The 18,529-nt window shown below is 50.6% G+C and overlaps 1 protein-coding gene across 3 annotated transcripts; it reads right to left on the reverse strand.

Annotated features, from left to right (window-relative positions):
- Positions 1 to 8: 8 nt before the first annotated feature.
- Positions 9 to 18,359, reverse strand: LOC133149798 (sickle tail protein homolog). 3 transcript variants are annotated; one of them, XM_061271948.1, is made up of 7 exons: positions 18,202 to 18,359; positions 12,256 to 12,445; positions 10,930 to 11,207; positions 5,260 to 5,343; positions 4,499 to 4,688; positions 2,247 to 2,445; positions 9 to 1,641 (listed from the first exon to the last, which is right to left on the reverse strand). In XM_061271948.1, the coding sequence occupies exons 2-7, from the start codon at positions 12,296 to 12,298 to the stop codon at positions 1,497 to 1,499; spliced, it is 939 nt and encodes a 312-aa protein (XP_061127932.1). In that variant the 5' UTR covers positions 12,299 to 12,445; positions 18,202 to 18,359; the 3' UTR covers positions 9 to 1,496. The 3 variants fall into 3 exon arrangements, with proteins under 3 accessions (XP_061127932.1, XP_061127931.1, XP_061127933.1); XM_061271947.1 differs by having other exon boundaries at positions 12,256 to 12,448; XM_061271949.1 differs by lacking the exon at positions 5,260 to 5,343 and having other exon boundaries at positions 12,256 to 12,448; positions 18,202 to 18,343.
- Between the last annotated feature and the right edge of the window lie 170 nt (positions 18,360 to 18,529).

Raw genomic sequence — 18,529 nt, forward strand, 5'->3', positions numbered from 1 at the left:
TGCCTGCCAGTCGGCGCCCCTCCAAATTCTGCTCCTTACGCTTGCCGAGTGCCGCTCTGGCTTGTGTCCCGTATAAATCCGGAGTTTCCGGAAACTGCCCTTGAAACAAAAACATTCACCCAGCTCATTTTTGACACTGTTGCTTTTTACGACAAAAGCGCTGTTGTCAGCACATTTTCCAGACACGCTGGCAAAGCTCCCAGCGGCCGGCCGGGTACGCGCTCGCTCGCTTGCGCCCACGGGCCCCGGCCAAGCAATAACACCGCTGCGGCCCGAGAGGTTAATCTGCGACAACATTTCAGCCGTCAGCTAATTTGGGGCCGCCGGAGTGAGGTTGCCCTCAAACAGGGCAATAGATCACACCCCGTGCTCGGGCTGGTAGGGGTAAAAAAAAAAAAAAAAAGGGGGTCGATTATGGGCGGGAACAAAATATTGAGCAGATGGACCTGAAAAAAAAATACAGCAAGTCTTCATGTGAAACTTGAGGGAAGTTATGTGGAGTGCCGAGCAAAAAATAAATAAAAAAAACTAGAATTGTGTCGCAGTGCAAAGTCAACACTCTTCCTGACAGACAGACAAACAAACAAGCTATTAATCACACATACTAAAAGCCCGACTCATAGGAAGCCAAAGCCAAATGCAAAGTTCACTTGGGCTCCAGGTATCTTTTCGGTTTTGTTTTTTGAGGCCTCCATTTCTCATGAGATTGACAAAAGGGAGAGGTGTGACGAGCACAGCGGCCGACGCCTTTTAAGTTGCTGCTTTTACCAGCCTTGTTTTCCATTTGTTTGTACTTCAACTTAAGTGCTTTTCAAATTGTCAGGAAAACTCGCATGCAGGGAGAGAGAGCGGACAACACATAGAACACAACAAATAATGGTAAAAAAAAGATTGAATTTCCGAGCCGTGTTTGGCTACCTCGCTGCACAATACGCATAAATCTCTCAAAGCTTGGAGATCACAGAAAGGAGCAGCGCTTGGCAAATGACAAACATTTGCTTTCAATTAGGGCTTCTCTTTCAACTTACCAGTGTCCCCTTGGATGTACGACTGTACGTGGTACGAAATGCCGGTTAGTATCATGATGCAATGCATTGACACACACGCACGTCTCATCCACACGTAACTTTTGCATCTGGTTCAAGCGCACACGGGTTAAAGAGTGACAGAGCTATCGCGACACCCATCTTCCAGTGAATGAGGATAAGAAAGTGTTGTTTGCAAGCTGCCCTACCTACCTGCCTGCCTACCTGCCTGCCGGCCTGCCTGCCTACCTGCCTGCCGGCCTGCCTTTTACGTAACCATTACTGCCTGCTGTAAAATATAGTATGCAATTTTCTTTCACAATTTAAACTTGCAGGACAAGAGGAAAGGAGTACAGACACCATGAAATTGATCACATTTTCCGACTGAAAACAATTGAAATGGCGATCCCACCCCTCAAAACAACAAAGAAGAAACAAGCAGCGTATTGTATCAAGATACGTATGAAAGGATCAGAAAATCAGTTCCAGGGAAGAAAATGGGCCGGGCGGGCGCCCGCTCACCCTGGCGTCGCCATTGGCCGGCCGGGGCCCGTGGCTGAAGGCCTGCGCCGGGTCCTTGTGGTACACCTTCAGGCAGGAGTGGTCCGTGATGTTCCTGTAGGGGGAAGAGGCGCGCAAGGGTAAGAAGGCGGCCCAGGCGTCGCCGTCGGAATAGGGCCGACGCGGTGGCAACGGCCCGCTCCTCCTCGTGACCAGCCCGGCCAGCGGCACGTAGCCCGAAACGTGCGCAGACCATCGGCCGCTGCCGCCGCCGCCGCGCTCCATGGTGCTTTCAAATGCAGCCCCGACACCTCGGCTCCGCTCCGCTCCCTACTGTCACTATGTGGGGCGGAAGGGACACCTGTGCCAACCTTCAGCAAGCGCAAAAGCCATTTTACAGCACCTGATAAACGTGTCGGGCCCAAAGTACACACGGCCTCAAAGGTGGAAGCGCTTATCGTTTGGAGATAACAAAATGGCCGCTTACGGAGAGTGGGCCGGTGCTGGTGCGCTCCGAGCAAAGAAATTGTACAATAGCTTCTTTGTTTTGAAATGTCAATGAAAAATCGGATGAATTCTTTTCAAATCATTCTCACGGTTACTGCCGGAGCCCGACTAATGGCTTGTTTTTTAAGGCTATATTTGGCAGAATCAAACGGCGACTGCCCATCAATCAGCCAATGATTCCAAACCCCGTTTCATTTCCGGCACACGTATCACCTGACGTCGCTGAGCTCGTAGTAGACGTTCCTCATGTCGTCCTTGACGTAGACGGCCACGCTGGGCGACTCCAACATCTTCATGGTGAGCATCTGCGGGAAGGCGCCGACGAACAAGGCTCGCACCGTGTCGATGCCGGTGATCTCGTTGGGCATGCGGATCTGCTTAGTTTCGTCGCCGTACTGCAAGTAGAGCACGCCTGAGGGGGCGGGCGGGCGGTCGTCCGGCCGGCCCGGGGTGGCCGGCCAGAATCAAAGTCAGACGTGGGAGGATTTTGGAAAAAGCAGCTGCAGTGCGACTGTCTGGACACGGCCACTTGTGCAAACAATAGCGGACAGAAACAAAATGTCTGGTGAAGATTCCACGCCAAAAGAAAGTAGCTGAACTGACTGCAGTGACATATTTCCAGACGAAAAGATTTGGCGCGACAGGAGGACAGCAAACAAAGCGCGCTTTTACTTGGTGCGAGCTGGTAAAAGCTACCAGATGTCGGTGAGGTTCCCCTTCCTGGCGGCTAAAGGCTTCCCCCCCCCGAGAGCCGCTCTGTCGGTCGGCACTCTGCATCCAGATGTTTGACGGAATAGGACAAAGGTGAACGAACAGAGTCTGCTTGCCATCGCAAATGGCCTTGCGACTTTACATACCTCCCATCCAAGTTAAAAACACAAAAGCTCCATACTCACATATTCTCTCTCAGAGCAGAAGTCGTGCAGACATTTTTCGATGAGCGTTTTGTGTGCGTGTGCGTGCGTGCGTGCGTGCGTGCGTGTGTCATCATGGGAGGGACAAGGCAGTAAAGCCCCGCTTCACTCCGCCCCTCCCTCTTGTCACGCCATTACAACCCCCCTGCCCCCCCTCCCAAATGACGTAGAGCACCTCTTTGACAACTGTCAGAGGTAATAAAACTACTACCGTTTTTTTCCGTGTATAGTGCGCCCCCATGTATAGTACGCACCCCTAACAATGGCATGCTGATGCTGGAAAAAAGCTTGTACCCATGTATAATACGCACCCAATTTTTATGAATTTTTTTTTTTTTTTTTTTAAGTCCCAAAGATCGTCAATGGGTCCCATTTTTAAAGTCTTTGGTATGGTCTTAACTAGGCTGGATGTCATTTTTTTTGTTGGCGTTGATTTCTCCGACTGCCCCTAAACGCACCACCGCGCTCCGTGCGCGCATGGGCTGCGGACGTGAAAAAGGCGGCTCTGTATGGGAGAGACGTTGAAGAGGAATAAAAACAACCTTGGAAACCAAAACTTGCCCCTCGTCGTGACTCGGAGCCGCAACAAATGTTTCGGATTTGTGTAGGGTACATTGTGACAGACGGCAAAATAGCAGGTGATCGAGCGAGCGTCTGATACAAGAGCATTGCGGTCGTATGGAGCGTGTTTGAAATGAACAGCAGAGACGAAAGGAACAAGGCAAAGTGTTGTGAAATAAAATATTACCTGTAATACGCATTTTGTTATTTGCTGATTGAAACTGCTAATTAAACTGTGAATTGAAACTAATAGGTGGAGAACTGAACTCTCGCTCTTTATATAGCTGACGTGTCTTGCGCAACCGTTCTGCGCATCTGTAATGGCGGCCTCCGTATGACGTCCGGTCCGCGATGGAGATTAAAAAACAAACAATATTTGACAATAACACACCATCGAGGATTGCACCATCGCATCAAACGATGTGTCGTCAATTATGAATTTTACTAAGTGTGTTGGGCAGGATGGCTGAATGCGATGCGCGATTGACAACAAACAAGAAGAAAGGTGAGTTTTATTTCGGGGGAGATTTGTCATGTCTCGTCCCCAGTTTTGCTATGTGTCTAGGTTGCCATAGTTTCTGTTCGTGTCACCCCGCTCTTCCTGTGTCACCTCAATCGATGTAACGTGTTTTGTATTTAAGTCCTGTCTGCCCCTCGCTCACCGTTGGATCATTGCATGTGTTACTGTCATTCTGTTCCTGTCTTTGGTAATGTCACCCTGTCTTTTTGTTCCACGACTTTGTCGGTCAGTCCTGTTGTTGGTTTTGTTGTACCATGACTTTATTTTAAAAAAAAAAAAAAAAAAATTTAAAAAAAAAAAAATTTTTTTTTTTTTCTTTGTACCCATGTATAATACGCACCCCAGATTTTAGGACAATAAATTAGTAAAATATTGCGCACTATACACGGAAAAAAACGGTACTCAAACGCAAAAAAAAAAGAAAAGAAAAGAATGATTTTGGTCAAAGCATACAGATATCGCCAACGTACCGAGCGAGCGATCTTTGGTCTGGTTGGCGGATCGCACCACGGGCAGGCTGGCGCGGACCCGGCTGCCCCGGGTGAAGCCCATTGGCGCGTCTGCCTCGGACATGGCCTCCAGCGAGTCCAAGGAGGTGAGGGAGAGGTGGTCGGCGTCCACGCCGGGCTGCGGGCTGGGGCAGTGCTTGGGGCTTCTGCTCTGGAAGACCAAAAAAAAAAATGCAATGTAAGAATCTGGAACAAAAGTTACTATTGTAAAAAAAAAAAAACAATAGATCTAACTCACGCAGTGCAAGTTTGTCAAGCCGTGCTAGAATGTTAAGTCCCATTCCGACTCTGTCGGCTCTGCCTTCGTCAACATGCGATAACATCGGACAAACGATGCATTAAGTGGCAAAGTTTCTCACGCACACAAAAAAAAAAGCCGCAGCCAGTCCTCGCGGAGTTACGAGACGTGACCGTCGTTTGAAATCGGATCGGGCCTCGGTTAAGCGAAGCTTCCATACGGCCGTGTGTGGGACGGGACCAAGGAGCTCGCCCAGCTTTTGTGCCGTCGGTAAGACGATCTGCGCCGCGAGGACGAAGTGGGGGGGGTCGTGGAACAGTAGGCTCTTTATGCACTGAACCTCTATTGCTCCCATTAACCATGCTGCTACTTTGTCACACATGTTTGCATTTGAAATGTTTGTGATAAAATAGCCATTCGTTACAAGACACACACACGCCACACGGCAAAATGCAGAGACCCCAGACGAGCCGAGCCGACTAACTGTGCGAGCGGGCGAGCGGATGGTCATCAGGTAGCTCTGAACGTCCAGCTCCGAGCGCAGGGAGGAGAGCATGGCCTGCAGAGACTGACGGGAAGGAAAAGGAGCAAATTCAAATGCCGGCGGGAGGGCGGCCCGAGATTGGAAAACAAGGCGCTCATCGGACCAAACGGGGGGCGCCGTGGCGACGACAACAACAACAACAACAATTTGATGGGGGGGGGGGGGGGGCTGGCGAAAAGTGCTTCGCCTCACGTTTAACAATTTGGTCACTTGGAATCATCCCTTCCAGCTCCATTTGTTTGGCTTTGCCAACAGAATCCATGACTCCTTCAAATATGGGATTAAAAACATGCTCTTCTGCTAAGAGGAAGAGGCGACCCCGCGGTCCACGGCTCACCCGAAACCACACGTGCGATGCGCTTTGAAAGATTCATGTGCGTCCATAGCAACGCCTTGGAATTTTCTACAACAGGCGGGCGTCATGGAACCTTTTCTTTTGGGTGTGCATTGCTGCTAGCGTCTCTTCCCAAATTCACGGCCGGCCAGGCCTTGCCTCTTGCTCGGAAAAAAGGGCATCTGGTGGCGGTAGCCCTTGTGTGGGCTGTCGCCAGGTACATTACACTAGAATAACCTCGCAGCGGGCTACTCTCGGCAATTTTCTTTAATCGCGCCATCTCGGCCGAAGGCTGACGGGTCGTCGGCTTGAAAGCTTTTTTTCTTTTTTCTCATGCGCGTGGCGATATGTGCTCAAAAACAAGCCCTTGCGCTGACCTGTGAGATTTGACTAGCATACAAATAAGGCGGCGGAAATGTTTCCAGGATGTCCTGGGCTGGGGTCACATTTTCTGGAACAATGGTTCCTACTCCCTCATGCGTGTCCTTCTTTGTGAGCCTCCTCGCTCCAAAACACACACGGGACGAGACGGGACGGGACGGGACGGGACGGGGTGCATTGCAAAACACACATTTTCGCTTCCTTTGATCTGCTTTCCCTTCAGGCGCATTTAGTTGTCTTTTGCAAAGAACTCAATAATGGAGGTGTCTTTTTCCAAGGTAGCGCCAAATCGCTTACTTTCAGCACATCACAATCTAAAAAAAGATTTGCATGGAGCAGAGCAGTAGAACGTTTCTTTCTCTCTTCCTTAATGGACGACGGCCATTACGGCCCCGGTCGTCCATTCCCTCCTCTGATGCATTCCTCTTCGAAACTCCGCCGATGAGTTTTCTGACTTGCGCCAACTCGTTCATTTAAGCGGGCCGGAATGACTCTTTGGTCAAACGTGACTTTTGGAGGCTCCTTTTGTTTTTATTTTTGTCCTAGCCATACGACATCTGAGCAGTAACAGCTAAGACAATGAATGACGTGCCCGTCCGTCCACCTGGCTGACATTTCTGACGTCTGAGCGGTCCGATCGATTTCACCCTCGCAAGCGTATCCAAATGAGTCGCGGTAAGCACGGGCAGACATCAAGCGCGCGCTCTTCGCCGAACGAGCGGCGTTCAAGAGTCAACTAACTTTGCCTAAGCATCAGACACGGCTGTCGTCGGGAACAGCGAGCACGCCGTGGCTCTGACATTTTCATTTTCTGCTTTTCTATTCAAATAAAAAGTTCATCAAAAAGTACAAATGGATGACTTGTTAACACTCTCGGCACTTGACACTGCAAGTTACGTCTCTCTCACACGCTAAGTCAAATTGTTCAAATGCTAACATGCTAATAACATTTACACACAACAGCACAGCACTCAAGGGCTCTGCTATTTTCATTTGGGGTTTTCTATTCAAATTTGCTCATAAAAGTTGATAAAAGTTTTTGTCTCCTGAACAGAGCAAGACAGTAACTCGAGTTGCATCTCATACACTATGTCAAATGGGGAAAATGTTGACATGCTAACATTGGCTATTGCTTTAGCATGACAAAATTCACATCAAGAATAGAGGAAAGAAAGAAACATGAAACTCTGCAGCATTTACCGTATTGGAAACGTGTGGCACTCCAACCAACATGTGCAAATGGAAAGCCCCTGGTCCAGAGGAAAGCAGTTCTTCCTCTGGGTGTTGTTTTAGCCCTTGTAGCACTTTCTCTGTACAACTGTTCCTGACTCTATTCCTTTCTGGTCCACCTCAACCCGCTGCCCTGCTCTGCTCTGCTCTGCCCTGCCCTAACCCTTCTTATGCATTTTCAAAAGGCCTCTCAACACTCGTGCCCGCGTTCAGATCTCCCGTGTCGGAAGATAAAAAGATACTACTCGGAGATAAGACGGCAGTCTATGCAAGACACTCAGCAGGTGATGGACTAAACACACACGCACGCACACACACACGCACACACACGCACACACACACGCACACGCACACAGGCTTTGGTCCAAACTGCCTCTCTTGCCACCTCCAAACTATTTGCTGACGGGGTAACACTGCTCCAATCTGCCCAGACTTGCCCTTTAATCGGCCAGAATAACACACAGCACCGATGGCGGAACACAAAGAGGAGGAGCGCTTCTATCCAGTCAGACTGGCTGAAGATCAAATTTCACGTGGGTTTGTTGATGTGAAAAGGTCTACTCAGGTGAGAACATCTCAAGACGCTAGAATAAGGACTCCTGCAGGAAACAATCATTTATTGTCCTCCTGGAAGGATTGTCACTGCAGTTCCTAGCAGAGCTTCTGTTTCCAATCATCGGCCAAATTCGTAGCCGAGGCCGTCCGTCTTAATGACTCGGAACGAGCGAGCTAGTTGGCGGCGTGCACCGTGATTAGCCCCCCCCCCCCCCCCCCCGTTGGAGTTTCGGGGGCAAGCGGCGCGCGCAGTGGCGCCGATGCCCCCTCGTCTCGTCTAATCCGCCGCGTCTCTCGGGTTAAGCGCCTCCCGACAGAAGGCCAGATGATGGCCTGCATCTGATCGCCGCCGATAGCCACAAAAGCCAGGCGGCGCTTTTCATTGTTTTTAACACGACACAATACAAGTGTCTTGATCAGAGCAGCTAACCGGGGCTGAGCTACTTCCAGCGGGCGCTTTTTTACACTCTTGATAGCCCGACTTAAGCTTTGCAATACAAACGGAGATGAGCTGACCTTGTGTCTCGGGCAGTTTGGAGGCAACCGACAACAAATTAACTCGACAGCTTTCACTGGAGACACAAAAAGCGGTCCTACCTAAGTGACGTTCATACCCAACGCATCGATATTTGATCATGCAAAGTTACAAGGAAATGTGAAACGGTGGCAGTTTGCAGGAGGGAGGGAGGGAGGGAGGGAGGGAGGGAGGAAGATAGGAAGGAAGGAAGGAAGGAAGGAATTGTGCGCGCGTGTGTTTGCGAGGGGTCAATGTTGCCAGCGTAGATGTTATCTCATCTCCAGCGATCGTGTCTTTCACGGCCCCGGAAATGAAACGACTGGCTTTTGTGAGGCAGACAGATACAGAAATGGCATATTCAGTCAAACACTCTGGAGGTGACAATTCAGGAAGTTAGGCATGAGATAATATCTTGGGCTTTTCTCAATCTCTCCGCCTCCAGTAACTCAAACCTCCTGAGAGCATTTTGTTTTTTGACACCCGCGAGGCACGCACTCTCGCCAGCGGGGTTTGCTCTTCCTGTATGGTGGGGGGGGGCACAGCGTGGGAAAAACTTCCATTCAGTCTTGCTTGAATACCACTTACTGCTGTCCAATTCGTTTGGAAGATGCATTATTCTTTTAATTGATTTCATATCAGAACAATATAAGAAATAATGATAAAGTGGAAAAAAATAAACATGATAGTATTATAAAAATATAACTGCACAATATATGAAATAGAATACAAAAAAGGTGACCCACAACTAGCATATCACAATAAAATGATTTTATGATTAATCACGCAGTGAAAGGTGACTCATTTCAGCCCACCCAAATATCCGCAAAATTCGGAATAACGTGCAAAAAGGCCAAGAAGGAAAAAGAATGAGACTATGATAATTCTACTTCCAATGTTGCAAACTATAATACAAAACAAGTCGATAACATGCATTTCTGCCACTAGGAGGTCATTGAGCATAAGAGCATTACTACGGCACAACACAAAAGCATTGCCACCCAACAGTCAAAACAAATATTGAGCTTGGCAATGGCAGACACAACTATTAAATATGACTTCCAAAATATTTCTTCAACAAGTAGGACTGTTGAAAGGACAGCGCATTGGATTTCACTTCAAATGGCAACACTGTCGCAATATTGCCAAAACACATGAGAACAGGCTCCTTTCTTTTCTTGAACCGATGCAAAACAATTTGCGTAAAAACGACGCCCTTATCAAACGATTAAATAGATTATGTTGCAACACCCACAAGCACAGTTTCCCCACGAATAACCCCAAACAACTTTTGTTTGTTTTCTTGGTTGTTTTGCAATGGAGCCAACAAGCACCTGCCCAGCGTGCAAGTTGCCAAACGAGTCTGCACACGTCTAACAAATCCAACTTGGACTCAGAGGAAGGGAAAAGACTCGCAACCTACCTCAGTGGTAAACAAATAATTGTAGTCGGAGTGTGGAAAAAGTTGTCGTGCGCATTTCAAAGAATGCGATAATCCACGCGCAAGCTCTGCCGAGCGACCGTGGCTCGGCTCAGTCTCGACATCTCTTTCTCTTGCAGGCAGGCAGGCAGGCAGGCAGGCAGGCAGGCAGGCAGGCAGGCAGGCAGGCAGGCAGGCAGGCAGGCAGGCAGGCAGGCAGACAGGCAGCCAGGCTGCTGCAACTCAAGCTCCTAACCAGCGAGCCCCCTCCAGTGGTGACATCACACGGCGTCGCCATGGCGACCGGCCGTGACTCCACCCATCCCAGCCAAGCCAAGCCCAGCCCAGCCCAGCCCAGCCCAGCCCAGCCCAGCCCGGCCGGCCCAGCCAACCCAGCCGGGCTGCAGCTGACTGAACCTACCTGTTTGACAAGGTCGCGACAGCAAAGTGAATTTTGCCAGACACTAGGTGATGCAAAACAAAGGCAGCACTAAAAAAAAAACACCTTCATACCGTATTCTTCAACAGTTAAGATTTGCTCTCTTGCTTGGGAAAAAATACGATGTCAGATTTATGACGATGGGATGCTACATCACAATCAGAGTGATTTATTTAGTGTTTGCCGCGTACCACCAGTGGCTCCCCCTTGTGGTAGGTGAAATAATCACTCAATTCAATGTTCAAACTGTACAATTGTTTTACATCCAGTGCACTGCCTGCTTATGGTTAACTTGCATGCATGTCATCTTTTACAAGTGTTTGTTGTCAAATAGTAAGAGGAATTGTTTTATGACACCGTGGGCACCGAGTGCTTCGCAAGCCACCACCAAGGGGTACACGGCCCGGAGCGTCCATCACGGCCCGGAGCGTCCGTCGTGGCCAGATGCCAAAGTCGCCATTACCTTCATTGTTTTGCCTACACACAGTCCCTTTGTCAGATTTCTTTCATTTAAGTATCGGTGCACAGCATCGGCAGCCTCCACGAGTCCCCGATGCAATTTCAGCAATAGTCAAAAGTCAAAGTCGGCTTTATTGTCAATTTCTTCACATGCCAAGACGCAAAGAAATCGACAATACGTTCCCACTATCCCACGGTGACAAGACATAGTACAATATGCCCCCCCCCCCCCCCCCCACACACACACACATACACTCACATTCCAGAGCCAATCTTACCTGCTCCCGCAGCCTTTCCTGGTGGCCCAAGATGGCCGACGCGTGGTGGGGGTACTTGTACTTGAGGTGCTCCAGGAAGGCCTCCCTCTTCTTGTCCATGTCAGGCGGCTGCATGGCCAGGATCTCTCGGCTACCGCGGGCGCCCCCTAACGTGTGTCTCCGCGGGACGGTGCGATCTTTGGCGTCTGCTGCCCTGGAAGCGGGCAGCCCATTTGGCGAGGCCTGCCTGCGCGCGGCGTCCTCCGGGGAGGTGACCCTGAGGTTGCTCTTGGTCTGCTCTGAACGTACAAAACACACAAGGTCAAGACACATGAAAGGGGATATACTACTACTGCACACAACAAATCTGTCCGTCCGTCCGTCCGTCCGTCCGTCCGCCCGCCTATGGCATTGCACCGTTTGGCTTAGAAATTTCACATCAAATCTGCTCTGCACCGTATACGGTGTATGCTCTGTTTGACTTGTTTTATTCATCTCACCATACAATGACAATAAAGGCTTCTTATCTTATCTAACTGTCAAGTGGTGCTACTCAGGGAACAGATGCTATTTCTCCTTTTTCTGTTTATGACAATTGTCACCACAGAGCGCCACTTGAGTTTTCCACTTTTGTAGCGCCGAGTTGTCTCCTCGCAGTCGTCCGAGCGTTTGCGCGCATAAACAGCGTCTCCGCTTGACAGCGCAAGAAACACATCATCATCCTCATCATCATCATGGCCCATTTCTCCAAAAATACCAGATGTGGATTGATCCTTGTAAACACAAAATGTCAAAGCATAGAAAGGGGAAAATAAACTCAAGATGACAGAACGAAGCGAACGTGCCGATGGGTTCAAATTTACATTTGCAGAGGTCAAGTGGTGTACGGGGAAATGTTTTGCAGACGCCATGCCGTTTGCGCTCAAGCAGCCTTTGAACTCAAGCAAATCGGAGGAAAACCTGATGCAAATTTGATGATCCCGCTTCTAACTGCAAATCTTTTGAGGAATCCCAGCTTTGATGGGCAAACACACAAAAAACAGACACGACGGTGCACAAGCATGCGGCGTCTGTTGCCAGCCGGCCGGCCGGCGCCGTGGTCCCGAACCCCCCGCGCAGCACCTCCCGCCCGACTCCCTGCTCTAATTCGGGGCCACGGCACGTCTGGTGCACTTGGAGTGCTATTTTTAACACCCAAACACTTCCCCCTCACCGCTCACTAAATTACACTCAGCAGACAAAAACAAAGTCAAAGTGTACCGGGCTCACCGGTAGGTGGCGCTGGCTGGCTGGCTGGCTGGCTGGCTGGGGTGCTATGGGAAAATTCAAATAACAACAACTCATTACCTTCCACAAAGGAACAATCTTCATCGGGCATTTCTTCCTCCATTGCGGGGGCACGGATCTCCGGTTGACCCTCTGACTGGCTGCTCGCTGGCTGGCTTGCTTTGAGATTCCAGGAGCAGCTCACGTGGACAAAAAGGGGGGGGCTTGAGATAGGCCCTCCCCCCCCCAGCCTCCCTCGCCCCAGGATAGACTGCTGGGGGATTTAGAAAGTCAACTGCATTCCAGGACAAAGTGCGACCGGCCTCCTCGCGCTCCTCGGAACATCTACGGCGTGTCAACACCGCCAGAGCACTTGCGACAACAACAATAATGAACAAGTGTCATGTTAAATCCTTGGACTTTGATTCTCGAGCCCTATCCTCTGAGCTAGAACCGAGCCTAAGCAAATCCTCTCCCAAGCCGACAGCGCTTGTTCCCAATTAGGAACCCACCCGGTAGGAGAAGAACCCAGCCGCTGCCGTTTCGGTCACGTCTGGTCTTCAATGCAATATTATCTTTCTCTGCCAACCCTCATGAACTCATTGGCCCGTAGCGGCTGGGAATCGATCCGACGCCGCGACATTGGCGCACCTTCACGGTGGTCCGTGGAAAGCAACGCGATCAATAGGAGGGTTGGGTTGGGGGGGGGGGGGGGGTTGGCCGAGCCGTTTAATTGGGAGCGCTGGTCCCAGCGCACGGCCGACCCGACGGCTAATGTCCAAATGCGAGAGGGCGCGTCCGCTCCGGCGCCACTTTCAGCCCCGGCGGGGATCTTTGCCAAAGTGTTTTTGTTGGCCATGGAGTCTTGCAATGCCCTTAAAAGCTCCGGAGAACAGGCTCCGACCTGTTGCTTTGCAGATGATGCCTAGCTAGCATCATAAAATGAGCTTCACAGCTTCTAGGTCAGAGCGGGCTTACAGAAACGTTGGGATTTTGCTCTTGCTTTTGTTTTGGGCCTTTTTAATTCAGTCTTAGTTTTTAGAGCAGATTGGATTTTTTTGCTGAGGTATGCTTTTAGTTAAGTTTGTATCCGTTTTAGTATCAGTTCTAGTTTTTTCGAGGGAGGCACAGTTTTAAATGCTAAACTATAAAGACCTTTTTTTTCTACCCCAGTTTTGACAAGCGCTGTCCTAAAGAGTAAAATGTATCCAACCACAACCAAAATTACAGCCTGTAGTCCAAAATCTCCCCTTAACATTCCACATGTTAACCCCCCCCCCCCCTTTTCTGACAGCATCACAAAGGTTCCACGAGTAAATTATGCAGTTTGAACATCCAGCTTGGCGAGCCTCCACCTGTCGGCCGGCCGGTCGTACGCAGGAATGAAGCCAGGCCCGTGCTCGTGCCAAACTCTGCCGTGCAACTAAGCCTCTAGATAAACAAAGTGCTGAGTCGGACCTAAAAAAACAACAAAAAATGCTACTCAATGTTTTAGCTCAGAGGAAATAAAAAAAACAAACAGCCCTATTATGATGAGGATTTATTTTTACACAGCTGAATTGCTCTGTATGAAATAAAAGCTTGAAAATGAGCAACCTGTGCTACAATGCAGCAGCTCCAATGTGACTTTCAGTCAGTTTGGGCACAGGTAAGCCACACCGGAGATGTCGCAAAGCCCAATGCCAAAGGCCGCATTCATTTCTTACACTCGCAACTTGCAAACCCTCCTCAGTCCACGCGCTTTGAAGCGATCAGGGAGTCGGTCCAGTCCGTCTTTTGCCGTTCATTAACTAAGCCGAGCCGAGCCGAGCCGAGCCGAGCCGAGCCGAGCGTGTGTTAATGTGCACTTCATTAACTTGGTCTCTGAGTGTGTGGAGGGAGACTCGAATGCCTCGCCGGTCTCCCGTGGCAACGGCGCTCTCTGGGCCAACTAAGAGGGGGCGTTAAATGCACGGAACAGCTGCCGCCAGGTGAAGGAATTGGAGCCCAGTTCTCTCACCTGAAGTCTTCCTAAGCTCCTCAAGATGGAGGGCTGAAGCTTGATATCCGGATCTTGGGGGGGGAGGGAGTCAGCTCGGTGTAGGAAAATGCCTTTAGGAAAAGGTCAGAACTTCTATGCTACCAACAGCACACACAATAATTAGGATGTTTTCAAATGTTCACATTTTCAAAGTGTGATCTTAGGGGCTCCGCAACTCAGGAACAAGTCTCCTAGGTATGCTCCGATTGGTTATGGATGACATCATCCTCAGGGGACAGCCCCACCCTCCCAAAACTCCACCAGTGATGTCATTGGGGCTGCCGTTCAAGTGGCCTTTCTTTTCTCCCTCTTCTTCCGTCACAAGTCACCTGATGTTGTGATGTTCCAAATGGGTGGCAAGGCACCAAAAGTTGCACACGTCAGCGTTAGGTCACTTCCGATTCCAACTTTTTCTTGGGTGCGGCCTGTGCAGCTGTTTTTTTAATCACAAGTCTGTGTGTCCCGGGGAAACATCCACAGCTCAAGAGGATTAGCGACGGGACTCAAAGCGGCGGTGGCGGCAGCGATTTCAGCTTACCGAAGGGAGGACACGACGCGGCCTTACGAGCCAGCGCTGCGCAAACACGTCACAGCGAGAACATGTCAAGTTAGTTTATTTATTTACATCTCGCTCCAGCGAGAACATCTCAATACAAAACCTCAATTGAAACTTGGCACACTTGCACCCGCTTGCTGCACTCGCCGAGCCGATTGGAACAAAATCGCCACGTTACGATGCAAGCAAATGCTCCTTTGACATCTGGCAAAGCTATCAAAGAAACCATTTGTGCGTGTTTTCATAAAAGGCAGGAAAGTAGAACGCCACCGTCACTCTTTAACGAGGTACGCCTCTAAGCCCCAAGCTGGTCTCACCGCTCCCAATTCAATCCATTGTTTCTTGGAATCTTGATGTCTTTTGTCGGCGCGCCGTCCGACACGTCCTTCCCTCCTGGTTGTCCGAAAACCATCGGCCCGTATTGATAACGATCCGATTATTCTAACGACAGGCCGATCTGTGTACAAATGGCTTTGCTTGCGCTCACCGGAAACGATGGCCGGCCGGCCGGCTTGGCTTCAAGATGGACAGCGCTTTAGTACCTTTGGGCGGTTTTACGAGCCACGACTTTGCCTCTAAAACACGTGGCTCATTAAGCCTCGCCAGCTGTAACAAGCAACCCGCCCGAAAACAAAGCAGCAAGCAATGGATTGAGTCTCCATACGGACAGAAGAGTTGAGCAAAAAAAATCTTCCGGAGGTCAAATGTGGCCGCCACCGGTTAGTTTGCCGTGACTCTGCAATTACGCGCCCCCTAAATGGGATTTGGGAACAACGGCGACTTTGGTTTTGGCGTAGCGACACCGCGCGTCGGAAAGACGTGCCCAAGCTCGCGAGCGTGATTGCGAGGAAGCCATGCATGATGGATACGCTAAAGCCAAAGTGCGATAGCGACTATATAATGAAGTCTGTCCGCCGCCCCGCACAGCAAGTCCTATCCGTCGAGCCGTCAGAGCTGACCCTGGGATACGTCGATTACCAAAAGCTCCTCTTCAACGAGCCACGACCTGAACGGACCGTTTGTTTTGCTGGAATTCAATGATCTATTTTTAGAGGTTTACGTGCCATTTTCTTTCCCATAACCCACAAATTGGATTAGGCATACATATTTGGCGGCTCAGGACTGGAGTAGTTCAGCAGCTGCACTGCTGCCGAGAAGACCGTTGCGGACGGAAGGAAGAAAACCTCGAAAACAAAGGTGATAAAGTACACCGAGATCCCGTGATGTGTTTGCGAGGCCTTTTTCCTGCCATTCTGAAAATGAACGGAAAGGTTACGGAACGGACTGTTGCGTAAGGTAGCGCCGTCGCCATCTTGGGGGAATGAATGGAGACGCCGAGCCGGGGTCTTGGCTTTCTTCCAAGAATCCTAATGAGCCAATACCTCTGGGGTACACTTTGCCAAAACGTCTCGTGAGGGAAAAGGTACGAGAAGCCCGTCTGGGTTCTGATCTCAGTTTGCGCCCGCAAAAAGCAGACCTAAACATTGACACGCTGGGGAATCGTTTCGCTTTTATTAGCGCCGGGAACTGTAGCGCGAGCGGGTGAGGCGAGGCGGGAATGGCTCAAGATGTGCTCTGGGGTGCCGTCTGGACTTGGAGAGCGACTTGGAGACCGCAAACGCCTACTGTGGAAACAAAGTGGAGAGCCCCCAGAAGAAGTGAGGCTCAGCCAATGGACGCCATCTTCTGGCGCCCAGGTCTTTACGTAGCGCCCACTCCAAATAAACTACTGCGGCGCTAGCTACGTGGCGACGCTAAACACCGCCGTTCTCTGGAATGCACGAAGGCGCACAAAGGCGCAGCTGCGCTTCAGGGCTTGCTTTGGCCTTTGAACGACACGTTTCTGGGCTGGCCGCGTGCGTCAAAACAGACGGGAAGCCAAGAGGTTTGTATATACACTATACTTTGCATCAAGTTGGGTATTTACACCATGCTGTCTGTCCAGTTATCAGTCAGAGCAGGAAGGAGTTCTCCAAACACATCGCGCTCAGACACAAGGCAGCCTTGGCCAAAAATAGCTCTCGCGAACAAAAACATCCCCGAGTCGGCGGAAAAGGGACACTGCATTCCAATGGTAACTTTGCTGAAGATTGTTTCCTTGACCTTCATCTGTTTGCGAAGAGGCGAGCAAGAACTACTCGCTACGCTTCTAAAAGGGGCTGGCTTCGGTTTACACTCCAGGAAAAAGAGCTTGGCAGGTTAATAGCGCCAGAAGAGCGCCAGGCGGGCCACCGTCCTTTCACGCCCCAGGACATTTGTCTCGGACCTCCGTTCCCGTCAAAGGCAAGCGACAAAGGAGATGAAGTCTGAGAAGCAAGTGGGTGGCGGCCGAGCGAGCGAGCGAGCGAGCGAGCGAGCGAGCGAGCTCATAAAGATCCAAAGAAAGCGCAATGCTAATCCAAGTATCTACTACACAAGCTAATTCAAGCAGCTCCAGAAGCAGTGATGCGATGTGAGCGCGAGTTGGCTCGGCGCCACGATGAGAAACAACAGCGCAGACAAACACCTGGACTACCAGCCACCCCACCCCCACGCAAGACAGAATCTGCTGCCGTTTGCTCATATGATGGCATTTCAAGACAGGCTCGGGCGGACGGCTTGGCCGAATACCACTTGCAGCCGTCGCCTTCCATTTCGTAACATCAGCTCGCAGGAAACTCGGGAGAGACGACCACGGCCAATGTTCTGTGTCATTGATAAGAAGAGACCGTCCTGCATCTGCAAATCCACTAAAGGGTGGAAAAGAAGCGGAAATTTGGAGATGAGTTTAATTGACAGTAGCGGGAAAGCGCTCGGGCCAAAGTCCCTTTCACAGATTGTGGCAATAAGTAGAAAACACAGGACATTGCTGGAACTTCCGTAACGACATCAGTGCCGCCGTCAGAGAAGGAGAGAGCGAGTCTCCCCTCGTGGGAAAAACCTCGCTCGCCCCCCTGAGCAAACTCGGACGTCCAAATCTCACGCGCGCCTGAGCCGCAGTCAGCCGTTGACTGTGGGCTTCCTCGTGATCCACGGAAGGAGGGAGGGAGGCAGGGAGGCAGGCAGACAGGCAGGCAGGCAGGCAGGCAGGCAGGCAGGCAGGCAGGCAGGCAGGCAGGCAGCCAGGCAGCCAGGCAGCCAGGCAGGGGAGGCAGCTTCTCAGGAGGGATGACTATGCGGCGGCCGACGCATGCACAAAAACGCTTAGTTGACTTCGCACAATCGCTTGTTTGGAGCCCCCCGCCCAACAACCCCCCTTTAGACACAGCCAGAAAGCAGCGTCACTGAACAAACGGTTGGCTGCAGTTCAGATCAAGGCAAAATGACAACAACCCAAATGCAAAACAAGCTTTCAGCGGCAGGTATATGGAAGCACGGTTGCAGGGAGAGACAAAGATCCCCAAAGGAAATGACAATGAGTCATGTTGCAAGATGTAGACAATTGACGGTAGCAGCGAGGTGAGGCACTCACCTTTAAGATTAAGCGTCCAAACGCAACAGTCCCAAAAACTTTTTCCGCTTCTTTTCCCAACTTCCACTGCCTCCCCTCTCTCTGTCTGTCTCTCTCTCTCTCGCTCGCTCGCTTTCTTACTTCCTGGGCTGCTGCTTATGCTCCAATCAGGTCATCCATACAAAAGTGCTCACCCCCCACCCTCCCTTTCGCTCGGCCATTGTTTTGGCAAAGGCTTGTCACATGTATGCCCGCAAGAGAGAGCGCGCACCAAAAACGGTGCTTGACTCCCAGCTTGAATGTCTGACGAGGACGCATCGTTTTTTTGAATTAGGAGGGGGGAGCACAC

Source organism: Syngnathus typhle, unplaced genomic scaffold (assembly GCF_033458585.1).
Source record: "Syngnathus typhle isolate RoL2023-S1 ecotype Sweden unplaced genomic scaffold, RoL_Styp_1.0 HiC_scaffold_484, whole genome shotgun sequence".
Classification (NCBI taxonomy): Eukaryota; Metazoa; Chordata; class Actinopteri; order Syngnathiformes; family Syngnathidae; genus Syngnathus; species Syngnathus typhle.